The sequence below is a fragment of the Mus caroli genome, chromosome 10, assembly GCF_900094665.2.
Source record: "Mus caroli chromosome 10, CAROLI_EIJ_v1.1, whole genome shotgun sequence".
Lineage (NCBI taxonomy): Eukaryota > Metazoa > Chordata > Mammalia > Rodentia > Muridae > Mus > Mus caroli.
The window spans coordinates 39,839,145-39,851,823 of record NC_034579.1 but is presented as its reverse complement, the minus strand read 5'-3'; the positions used below and the strand labels follow the sequence as shown (position 1 = coordinate 39,851,823).

Genomic DNA, 12,679 nt, shown 5'->3' with positions numbered 1-12,679 from the left:
GCAGACATAAGTTAGCGTCTCAGGAGAACTACATTTCCCCGCTCACCAGTGTTCACAGCATGCCACATTTCATTATCATGATAGCTACAAATATTTTAAAAATTAATTGAGTAATTATTGCCCATTTGACACAATCTGTACTGTTCCCAATAATCCTCATCTGTGAAGTTACCTCTTGTATGTTCCTAAGGATATCACATGTAGGACACCTATAACTGACACTAGCAATCACAAATGTGTGGCCTTTGGAACCAGAAGGCCCAGCTCAATTAGGAAGGCTTTGAAATCACAATGATAGGAACTCAGGAGACAAGGGAGGGCAGTAATAGAACAGAGAGCTGAGGTACTTATACAGCCAAGGCAGCTGAAGGACGCGCACTGTGACAGATGCTGTACCACGGCTGCCCTACCTTGCCCCCACTGTGGGGCATCTCTTTTACATCCACCCAAGTGGGAGTAAAGACTACAGTGAAGCTACAAACAGATCCTTGATCCATTACATTTCTATCTCTCCTAATGTGCACTAGCATTGTGTGCACATCGGTATCTTCCTGACTCAAACAACCTCTTACAGACAGAGTAACATCGTGCTCACTCTCATTATCTTCCAAACTGAAAACATGGCAAAATAAATTCCATTTTACTTTTACAGGACAATCAGGAAGATTCCCTTTAGAGAGCATTCACTGGAGGTGTGCAGGGATCTTTTTATTACTTTGCACACACAATCCCTACCACATTCTAAGGGCCAAAGCCAGGACGTTCTGTGTTCTACCACTGAGCTACATTCTTAGGTCCTCTTTCTAGATATTATAACTGCATTAGTTAGAATATTCACTGACTGTCTATAATGTATCTAGATGGGTTATCAGTAAATGAATATCATTAGATTAAAGCACTTCTTACAAGTAAGTGAAAAAATTCAATCTATTAGCAATACCACTTGTTAAAGCAACTAAGCAATACTTTCATGTCACGTGAAAAGAATCAAATATCTTATTAACCATGAGCTCTCACTGTTGGATTACCATCACCTCTAGTAGAAGACACAACTTTCAGAATGAAAAATATGAAGTCATAGTTTATAAATTTAATAAAAATAAAAAAAAAAGTTTCCCAAAATGACTTTGGTGTACATAAACGGATTGGGAGAGCATTTTCCCCCAAGTATTTCTTCTAATGTATTATTTTCCAAGAAAAGAAAGAATATATTGGGAAAAGTAATTCCAAGCCTGTTATATTTCTAGATTCAGGAGGTAGCGGTAAGATGGATGCAAATCTGAGACCAGCACGGGTTATGCGAACTTATAACCCATTCCTTCTGTGCCTCCCACCCACAACCCAAAAGCTGACAGAAGTTAAAGTCAGACATGGTGACACGTGCCTGTAATTTCAACATTCGAGGAGCATGAATTTAAAGTCACTGGTTTTGCAGTTTGGGGGCCAAGCAAAGTTACAAAACCCTGTCTTAGAATACAAAAGACAAAAGAGAAAGGGAAACAGGGCTAAAATGAGCACCCCATACACCAAGTTAAGTGTCTCCTTCTTTCTTGTAAGATTCTAATTCTACCTACAAGCTTAGCTTTAACCCCTCATCACTCCTTGCTATAGTCTATACGATATTTTTTTCTCATCATGTTTCCTAGGTCCTATCTGTCCAATCTTTAGATTCTCCCATGGAGTAGCTTTGCTCATTTTCCCCTCTTAGTAGCATTCCACATACATAAATATATTCTTCCCACTGAAAACACCTACTTAAAGCCAAACACCAACTCCAAACTCAACTTCTCTTTGGCTACACCTCTTATGATCTATCACCACACATTCACATAAGCCTTTTAGCTGTGTGCTAGCTCTCTAACCAGGAGGCTCATCCTCAGCCAGCTTTCTAATACAGTCCAGTACCTCCTGCCCAGGTTATGGTGCTATCCACGGGGGTGGGGCGTGGGGTGCACCCTCTATGTCAGCTAACAATCAAGGTAATCCCCAACATACTTGTGCACAGCTCATGCTGATTTGGGCAATCCTTCAACTGCGACCCCTCTCTGTTGGCTCTAGGCTTCGACATATCAGAGTTTAAGCTATCAAGGGCACATGTCTACAATCTTATACCCACCCTTAATGGTTTTGAACTGAGAGTCATAGTGACCTTCCAAAAATTAAGACCTTTTAGGATATAATCAAAGCCATCAAGATTCTAAATTACCTGAGTCTGCTAACCTGCCCTAAACACCCCACCCTAATACACACACACACACACACACACACACACACACACACACACCCTGCTCCAAACACTTGTTCTCCCAGCAACACCCTCTCATCTCTGTCTTCACACCAACTATCTGAACATTTCTTTCCCCTTGTCTATCTACTTATACATCTGGCCAAAAAATCTTCAGCTCAGGTTCAGCTTCCATGGACGACATCCAGGACACTTTCCCTTTCACCCACCAAGTCAAGGCGGAATTTTATACTGTCCCTATACTGCACTCTGTAGTAATAATACTGGCCAGAACTATAACGCTTGTTAACATATCCACAGTCATCCGAACTCTTATAGTCTATAAACCAGAGATAATGACCTCATTTCTCAGTATCTTTCTTATCAGTATTTTTCTTAAATAAGTCAAATTATAGAGATATGATTCATATGTAATGAAACATAGGAAGTTTTAGCTAGATGAATTTTGAAGAACTATAAACCAAACAAGATAATAGCTTTACAACAGATAAGCAACCACATCCCGCATTCCTCAGCAAAAGTTAACTGCAACTACTACTACTATTCCCTCACTCTCTACCAAAGTGTACTACGAGGTGCCTCGTGCCCTGTGCAGCAGGCTCCCTCTTCCCTACTCCAGCAACCACTGACATAATCTACTGCACCAGTTTTGCCTATAATAACATCTCACAAATACAATCATGTAAAATACAGTGTCACTGACTTAGCATGCTCTTGAGATTTACTGTGACTGACTGCACACAACAGAAACCGACTCTTTTCTGTTACTAAGGTGTCAGTGAATGACTACTGTGTTTAATCTTGAAATCCTGTTGCTAGTGTGATTATTTCCAACTTTTACTTGGTTAATAAGGCTGCTGTGAACAGTAATATGCAAGTGCCCTAGTAGACATCTTTTCGTCTTTGTCAATATACAGCTACAAACTGCAATACTGTCCACACTGATCCAGGTGTTCGCTTGATGGCATTTAAATGCTGCTGAACTACTTTCTTGCAGTGAGAGGGCAGCGCTAGGCTCTCATCAGCACGTTCCCAGCTCTGGGCTCAATGTCAGGGGTATCATCAGCCTTCTCCATCTCAGTCATCCTAGGACATGTAAAGTAATCTCTCTCTCTGGTTTTCATTTACATTTCCCTGATGACTAAAGATGATAGGCACCTTTCATGTATTTATTGGTAATTCATAGGTTCTGTGAACTTTCTGTACAAATCGTTTGCATTTGTTCCAAAGCAGCTGGCACATGAGGTAAGAGGATGAACCTAATGTGACTTCTGTGTGTCCTTATGCAAATACCGTCCACGAGAGACAGCGGATGCACACCGAATTCTGTACCCAGAAATGTAGACTGTCGGAAGCCTCCATGTTAGAAATACCTCAGGCCAGCAACCACCCTCACAAACACCAGCCAACACAACTTCTGGCTCCAAGCGACCCTCCCACAGCTTCACAGCTGACCTGCTCAAGCTGCCCTCTCCAGAGCAAACGTTTGGTTTGCAATGCCTTCCTTACTGCAGCGTTTGCATACCTCTTAGCTACTTGCCTGAGTAAAACTATGCTGTGGAAAGGCTTTGGACTGTCCCTAAAAGACCTGTGGTTTTTAACTGCACAATCTTAAGCAGGAGTGGTTTTTTGGTTTTGTTTTGTTTTAAGGAAAACATGCTGGATTATAGCAGAACTGCTTATATAACTGTCTTCTTCTAGATTCAAATCCATCATGTAGGGGTCTGGAGAGACAGCTCAGTGGTCAAGGGCACTTGCTGCTCTTGCAGAGGTCCCAGGCTGGGTTCCCAGAATCCAAATGGCTGCTCATATCCATCTATAAGTTTAGTTCCAAAAGACAGGACACCTCTTCTGGCCTCTACAGATAGCAAGCACACACATTCGTTTAGGCAAAATATTCATTCATAGAATGAGCCTAAAATCTTTTTTTTTTTAAAGATTTATTTATTTAATGTATTTGAGTATGCTGTCTTCATGCATACCAGAAGAGGGTGTTAGATTCTATTATAGATGGTTGTGAGCCACCATGAGGTTGCTGGGAATTGAACTAAGGTCCTCTGGAAGAGCAGCCAGTGCTCTTAACTGATGAACCATCTCTTCAGCTCTAAAAACCATTAAAAAACAAAACAAAACACCACGTTATTTAGTAAGATTTTTGCTGTGCCGCTGGTCACACTGAGTAAGCCGTGTTTTATTCCTAAGCTCGAGTAGGCTTTGCATGGCACTGGCCATTGGACTCCTTTCTTTTTCTCTATCGATTTTGTTGTGTGGCTTTTCTACTTTATTTTGCTAATGCAATGAATTACACTGATTGACTGTTGGGTGTTGAATCAATCCTATATTCATGAGATAAAGTCAGCAATATGTGTATTGTTCTTTTTTAGGTACTGCTGGCTTCAATTTGCTAATTTTTATTGAAGACTTTTATAACCATGTCCAGAAATGATATTGAGCTGCAATTTACATTTAATTTCTTTAACAATATTCAGGTCAGTTATAACCTTTAAAAACAGGCTCTAAATCAGCCTGACGTGTCTTTACTGTGTGAGTGTCTTTGTGTCCTTCAATCATATATCCCAAATTCCTAGAGCATAGTTGGCAGCGTAACAGGAGGATCTCAGCATTTACTGCACTAGTCCTTACACTTTAACACACACACACACACACACACACACACACACACACACACACATACACACATTAAGCAACCCAGGGACATCACTAAAGCTTTTCTTTCAGCAGCTGAAAAACCCATGGGAGCAGGCAGATGGGGATAGAGATGAAGACGGAGGCCCCTATATTATATCACTGCAGTGCCTGTGAGGCCGGGAGAAGCCACTGAGGTGCCCACGGAGCCAACACAAAACTGGTAGGAACATACTGGATGGGAAGGAAACAGCCGAACGAAATCAACACCAGAAAACCATGTGACGGCTGTAGAAGGCGATGGCATGTGTGCCAAATGCTTATATCACGTTCAGTAGCCCAGGTCAACTGGATGAGACGGAATCCAACCTGGAGGCTCAGAGGATGCGAGCGAGCACTTACTGCTTTGTCAGCAGACCAGAAAACAGATCCTGGCAACTATAGCAAGACAGCTCACAAACTCCTACAACTTCAGTTCTAAGGGGCCCACATCCTCTTCTGACCTGCACATACACACACACACACACACACACACACACAAATAAAAATTTAAAAATTAAAAAGAAAAGTGAAATGGTCTGTTTTAATGAGATCTCATCACTGGCTACAAAACTCAGGCCTATTTTGCAAGGCTGCTGCTATACAAACAACTGCACTGAAATCCTCAACAGCCCAGGTCCAACTGGAAGCATGCACTGGAAGTGCGGTGGCTATGAACTCTGCAGATTGTTAAGTAAATGACAGTTAACTGTTAAAATTTAATCCAAGTACTAGGATTATTCTGTATTCCTAAAACTAAGAGGACAGGCTTGTTAGGCAATACTGGTGCTCTGTCTCTGTTTGAAGTAGTCTTATTTTCATACCACCGTGAACTGCCCATTGCACATACACCATGGCTAGTGAAACTCATGCACACTATTAGGATGGTGGCTCCACCTGTACAGCTGTGGGATAACTAAAATATAGTAGCACACTGCTTTGCAAAGCACTTTAACATGTACAGGGAAATAATATATGGCCAGCGAGTTAAAGTATGGAGGAAGAGCACCGTGAGAAGAGTGGGCCAGAGTCTTTAGGAGAGAGCCGACTGAGTGAGCAGCCCTGACAAGATGACTTCCTCCCGCTCCTGATGCCTCTCCATTGCCCACTGCCACTGGAGAGCTGCTTACTAATGATAATTCAAGATGTACTTCAGACTCCTGCAATGCCTGTCATGAGCAGGAGGGGTGGAGCACAAGGAAAGAGGGAGGAGACCAGGATGAGTTTTTTTTTTAATTTTTCATTTTTACTCCTTCTTCTTAAGATGGATTCATTATGTAGTCAAGGTTGGACTCAAATTGCTTTCGCAGCCCAAATCTTAGCTGAGCTTGAACGAACCCAGAACCTTTGTATCTCTGCCTCCTGGGCACCAGAGCCACTCAGTGTGTCACCTATGCTCAGCCATGACCAGTACTTCTCAATTAGTAAGACAAAATTACACAACAATACGTTTACCTGGTCTCAAAACTACAAGGAATTGTATCTCAAAACAGAGGCTCACAAAATCTTTACACTTCTATCCAAGTAGCTATGGATCTTCTCAACTGTATCAGTTATTCCAATCTCTGCTCTCATGCCCATGTCTACACCTGGGAATTTGACTGTTTGGTAAATATAACTGTATTATATATAGGCTATATAGAACAACCTGTTATAAGTCTAAACCATAGATTACCCAGCTCTAAAAAAGAAAAGATGTTTATACATTAAACGGTTTTCTCAAAAACGTGGAAGAAAGTGGAGACTATTTTAGGGCAGAAATAGCCATGGGAAGTCAGAAGTGACAGACGATCCTAAAACACTCAATCAGGAGAAAGCACACACCTGCCTGCAAACCCAGCACAGAGGTCTGGCTCAGCAGGAGAATCACTTTGAGTCTGAGGCTAACCTCATCCGCATAGTAAGTTTCTGGCCAGCATGGGCTTAAGAACAAATAAAAAGGAGAAATAAATAATTTCTTTGAAAAAAAATTCTACTCTATTAAGAACCGCAAATAAAACAAACAGGAATGGCTATTTAAACTATACCTTGAAATGTACTGTGATGTTCCAAGGAAGAGCTGAACTTGATGCAAGAAGATCAAATAGTAAACCAATTGGATAATGCCTAAAAATGAAAGGTATATCTTAAAGAGAGAAAAAAATACATAAATTTGTAACTAAGACCCCCAAACCAATTTCCAGCACATCTTACCACGCACTGTCACAGGCTTTACTGGCTGATCACAGAAAAGTAACTGCAGCCACATGATTGGTCAGTACACACGCTCCATCCAGCTGCCAGGTGTTTCCTTCTAACTTTTCCATTTCCAAGAACAGTTTCAATGTACTCAAGGGAATCTTAACAGCTGCTATAGGGTTAAATTATCATCCCAGTACTTATAAGAGGGACCTATTCTTTGTAAGTTTATTTAAACACAAAAATATCTTGTTTACATTAGACAGACAACTCCATTATGCAGCTCTGGTTGGCCTGCTACTATCTTAACCACACTGGCCTCAAACACACAGCAATCAATCCTTCTACCTCTACCTCCTAAATGCTGGGATTACAGATATGCATAACCACATCTGGCTTTCACAGCGACTGATTTGTTCCGTTTTTGAGATGGCATCTCCCATAGGTTAAGCTGTCCTTGAACTCTTAGTCCAATTTAATTACCTTGAGGGATGAGTTACTAAAGCCAGTCTTTTTTAAATTGACTTTTATTTTTAAATTGTATAGGTGTTTTAATCTTCAAGTATGTCTATGGACTACATGCATGTAGTATCCTCATAGGCCAGAAGAGGACATCAGATCTCTTGGGATTGGAGTTATAGACAAGTTCTGAGCCACCATGGGGATGCTGAATATTAAACCTAGGTCCTCCAGAAGAGCAGTCAGTGCTCTTAACCAGTAAGTCATCTCTCCAGCCCTTGCTTTTTGTTTTCAAAATTTATAAATTTGTAAGTCTACAGACATTCACCTAAAGAGCAGGAAACCCCCGGTTTGTGATAATATTATGTATGTATGTCATATACAGTTACAGACTCTTAATATAGATTCAGAATAGTTATTACAAAAAAGCATCAAAGCCCTCTAGGCATGGCTGAACTTGTCTATAATCCCAGCGTTCAAGAAATGGAGGCAGGATCCAGAATTCAATGCTTAATTTCAGCAACACAGCAAGTTTGACACCAACCACGGCTATGTGTAACCCTGCATTCAATAATGAATGGATGGATGGATGGATGAATGAATGGTAGGAAGGAAAGAAGGGAGAGAGGGAGTGAGGGAGGGAGGAAGGAGGAAGGAAGGAAGGAAGGAAGGAAGGAAGGAAGGAAGGGAGGGAGGAAGGGAGGGAGGAAGGGAGGGTGGGTCAAACAAGCCTGCATATTTAATGCTACCTACCAATCCTAGACTGAGCTGGAGAACAGACTCCTAAAAGTTGTCCTCTAACTCCACAAGCACTCAAATTGCATGGGTGGGCATGCATGGATGGTCCATACACTGGAGTACGACTGCCCCAAGTCATGTCACAGACATAAATGCTTCTTACCCAGAAAAATCACCACATTGAAGATTCACAAGTTATTTTTTACTGAGTAAATCAAGGGCAACACCAACAAAAAACCCAAGTAATTAAATGTATTCGCCTAGTTACAAGGCCTGAGTCTGATGTCCAGTACTACCCCTAACCCTGAAAAGGCCCATTTTACAAAATAATTTTTTAAATTCCCCAAACTCACAACCTTACAAAAATGAATGGAAAAGCTAAAAATGACAAAACATGGAGCCAAGGGAGTAATCTCCACATTATTTACAAACTGTGACGAGCATCCCGAGTTCTCAAGAGAGCTGCATGTGAGTGTGCACTGTACATCTTGTGTGAGTGTGCACTGGACATCTTGTGTGAGCGTGCACTGTACACCTGTGTGAGTGTGCACTGGAAATTTTGTGTGAGTGCGCACTGGACATCTTGTGTGAGTGTGCACTGTACATCTTGTGTGAGTGTGCACTGGACATCTTATGTGAGTGCGCACTGTACACCTTGTGTGAGTGTGCACTGGACATTTTGTGTGAGTGCGCACTGGACATCTTGTGTGAGTGTGTACTGGACATCTTGTGTGAGCGTGCACTGTACACCTTGTGTGAGTGTGCACTGGACATTTTGTGTGAGTGTGCACTGTACATCTTGTGTGAGTGTGCACTGGACATCTTGTGTGAGCGTGCACTGTACACCTTGTATGAGGGTGCACTGGACATCTTGTGTGAGTGCGCACTGTACACCTTGTGTGAGTGTGCACTGCACATCTTGTGTGAGTGTGCACTGTACATCTTGTGTGAGTGCACACTGGACATCTTGTGTGAGTGCACACTGGACATCTTGTGTGAGTGCACACTGGACATCTTGTGGGAATGTGCTCTGGAGGTCACATGTGCTGCTCAGTCATTGCATCCTATCTACGTTTAAGGTCAGCAGGATTTGTTTGTTTTTCAATTCAGAAGTCAGTATTAACTTCTTACTTCTATCTACAGTCCCCATTCTGAAAATGGTTCATACAATATTTAAAAATCACAGCAGAGATATATTTATCTTACAATTACCAAAACAAAAGAACTTTCTTAATTTTTTACTCAAATGTTGAAGATATAATTCATTTTCTTTCTTCTCCCCATTATCTTTCCCTGCAGCAGTAGGGAATTAAACCCAGGGCCTTGTATAGGCGAGGCCAGTATTCTCCTATTGAGCAACAAAGCCAACCTGATTTTACCCATTAATATGACAGACTGCCAAAGTAGTCTTCAGAGAATATGGAACTGTTCTCTTAAGATAACTGCAGTCTACAAGTATCAAATACATGCGATGAACACTTAAGTTTCAGTAATAGAAACTTCACTCCTTAAACTGCAGTGTTAGAGCACCCTCTGCTGTCCAGTTAGGTCATTCCAAAAAGGACAGTTTTCAGATGGACCAACACTTCTGTTTCTCAGACAACTTAAAAGTTAGCAACACAAATGCATGAGGGCTGGGGCTGGGCTCCATGACAAAGACAAAGCACGACTATGACCTAGAACCTATCTATGCACCAATAACAGTTTTTCTTTTTTGAGACAGGGCCTCTCTATATAGCTCTAACTGTCCTGGAACTCACTATGCAAATCAGGCTGCCCTAAAACTCAGAGATCTGCCTGCTTCTGCCTTCTGAGTGTTAGGATTAAGAGCATGACCATTATGCTAGGCTTGTACCTTTAACTTATTGGACATTCAGTCTGTCTACTACTTTTCTTAAATAGCTTTCTGTTATAATTTGGGCAAATTAAAATAAGCAACTAGGAAATTAGAGAACAGATTAGGGGGAAACTGTTCAGCAGACTGACAGCAGTTCAAGTCATGAGCTGAAGCTCTCAAGGCAATCACTGGCATACACCTGTTATCTCAATAGCTGAGAGGCCACAGTCAGAAACACAGAGATTGACACAAGCTTGGATAACAGAGTGAGCATTCACCAGCCTGGGATACAGAGATCCTGTCTAGGAGGGAAAAAGACTTTCAAGAGAGCTGAGAATAAAGTTCAGAAGAAGAGAATTGCTTAAAATGCCCAAGACCCCTGGTTCAATCCCCAGTGATGGGTGGAAGCAGGATGCTTTCTCAAAGGATGTAGGAAGCTAACATAAGCCAATCACTCTACTGAAGTAAAAAGAAGAAATTGGTCCAAACATTACTGATGTGGTATCTAGGAGACATAACCTTAAAAATATAACCTAGATCCCAGAAGTTCACTCCTAAAGCTGTCCTTGTCAGCTACACAAGATTAATTAATTAATTAAGTAATTTCCTTTATTTCTTAAGCCTCTTTCAAGGCCTCTTCATTTTAATATTCCCAAATCGGGAGAAAGTGCTTTAACCTATTTGTATTTTTCAAATTTTATTTTTAAATTGTCCTTGTCAACACCTTTCTGCAACCAAATGCATGCAAATCGAAACATGAATGCAGGAACCCAGTGTATTTCCACCTCTCCCACAGCCTTCCCTTTGTAACTTCTCTACTTTAAACAGTTTGGAAGCACAATATATAGGACTCTCAATAACAGAGAATATCAAAACCTTATCTGCACATGGGTAAACCCAAATTGAGGGGTTTTGAAGAATTTTAAAAAATAGCATAGCAGCTAGGGTGTGGGTCTGGAGAGATAATCTCAGCACTTAAGAATACATACTCGGGATCGGAAAGATGGCTGACTCAGCAGTATAAAGCACTTGCTGCTCTTGCAGAGGACCCAGGTTCGATTCCCAGCACTGAAATTGTGGCTCAAAACCATTAGTAACTCTAGTTCCATGGGATCCAAGACTCTCTTCTGACCTATATGGGACATCACACACCTACACTAACAAGACAAAGCTCTTCCAGAGATTCCCCAGATCAATGCCTAGCATCCATCCAGAGCGGCTCATAGCCAACGGTAACTCTTGTTGTGGGGTATTGATGCTTCATGTCCTCCATGGGCATCTGGACACACTTGCATATACCAATACACACACACACACACACACCTGGACACACTTGCATATACCAATACACACACACACACATACACACACACACACAGAGGCATATACATAATCAAAAACAAATTTTTTTTAACAAAGAAAATACATTAATCTATCATAAAATCACCAATGCATCCACACAGAAGGCAGATTTCTCCCCCTTTTTTATGATGGTTTAAATGACAAATGTCCCCCAAGATTAGGTATTTGAACACTGGGTCCCTATCTCTAATGGCACTGCTTGGGAAGGCAGAATTTTTTTTTTTCTTTCCATTATTTTTGTTTGGGGTCGGGGAGTGGAAAGTAGTGGGTAGAGCTGAGGACAAGGACAGGGTCTCATGTAGATTAGGCTGGACTCATTATGTACCCTCAGATGACAAACTTCTGATCCTCTGGCCTCTACCTGTGAGTGCTGGAGTCACAGGTGTGCCGCATAAGGCCTGGTTTCTGACATGTTAAGAGTCTGAATCTAACTAAGAGTTAAAGGCCATGCTGGACAAGGCAGAATATTGTCTCCAAAGCATTGTATAATGGTTTAACTCTTGCTTATATGCTAGACTAGTCACTTCTTTCCTGTTTTTCTGTGTGTGTTGGTTTTTTTTTTTTTTTTGGTGGGGGGCGGTGGGAGAGAGGGTCCTGCTGTATGGTGCTGGCTTTCCTGGTATTTGATATACTGACCAGGGCAGCCACAAACTGGCAATTTTCTGCTTCAGCCTCTTGAATGCTGGGATTACAGGAACCATGCTTGGCCTTCTTTCTTTGTAGAAATTTTCACAATGGTTTTAGGACACTATACCTTCTTAAAGCTAGCATATACTTAGTGCTTAACAAAGAAGAAAAACTCACCATTTCAGGGGTGTGCCTTCATATTCAAACCATATCTCACTAACATCTTCTTGTCTCATAACCTTCTGAAAGTGCTTTTTCACTTTGTCAGTTACCAACGTCAAATAGCTGACTCTTGGCAAAAGCAACTGAAATGAAAATTTGAAAAGCCATATTTATTTACTCATTATTGTTTCAAAACAAAGATATTAAGTAAGCCTTTTAATAGTAAGGGAAACAGTTGTGCTCTTTGTATTATTTTGACTACTTAATCCCAATAACCTGCTTTTTATAGAAACTAAAAGCTAGAGGTTAAAAAAGCAAATGCTTCTTTCCTTTTTTTTTTATATTTTTTTATTAGGCATTTTCCTCATTTACATTTCCAATGCTAT

The 12,679-nt window shown here is 41.1% G+C and overlaps 1 protein-coding gene across 2 annotated transcripts in view; it reads right to left on the bottom strand.

The window, feature by feature from the left end:
- Atg5 (autophagy related 5) overlaps positions 1-12,679 on the bottom strand; it is a 94,203-nt gene that overhangs the window by 58,574 nt on the left and 22,950 nt on the right. Inside the window, exons 3-4 of one of the 2 annotated variants that reach the window (XM_021174066.1) lie at positions 12,309-12,436; positions 6,958-7,036 (exon numbers count right to left, since the gene is read on the bottom strand). In XM_021174066.1, the coding sequence (XP_021029725.1) occupies positions 6,958-7,036; positions 12,309-12,436 (207 nt within the window). The remainder of the gene's footprint in view (positions 1-6,957; positions 7,037-12,308; positions 12,437-12,679) is intronic. The other variant, XM_029482723.1, reaches the window with a different exon arrangement.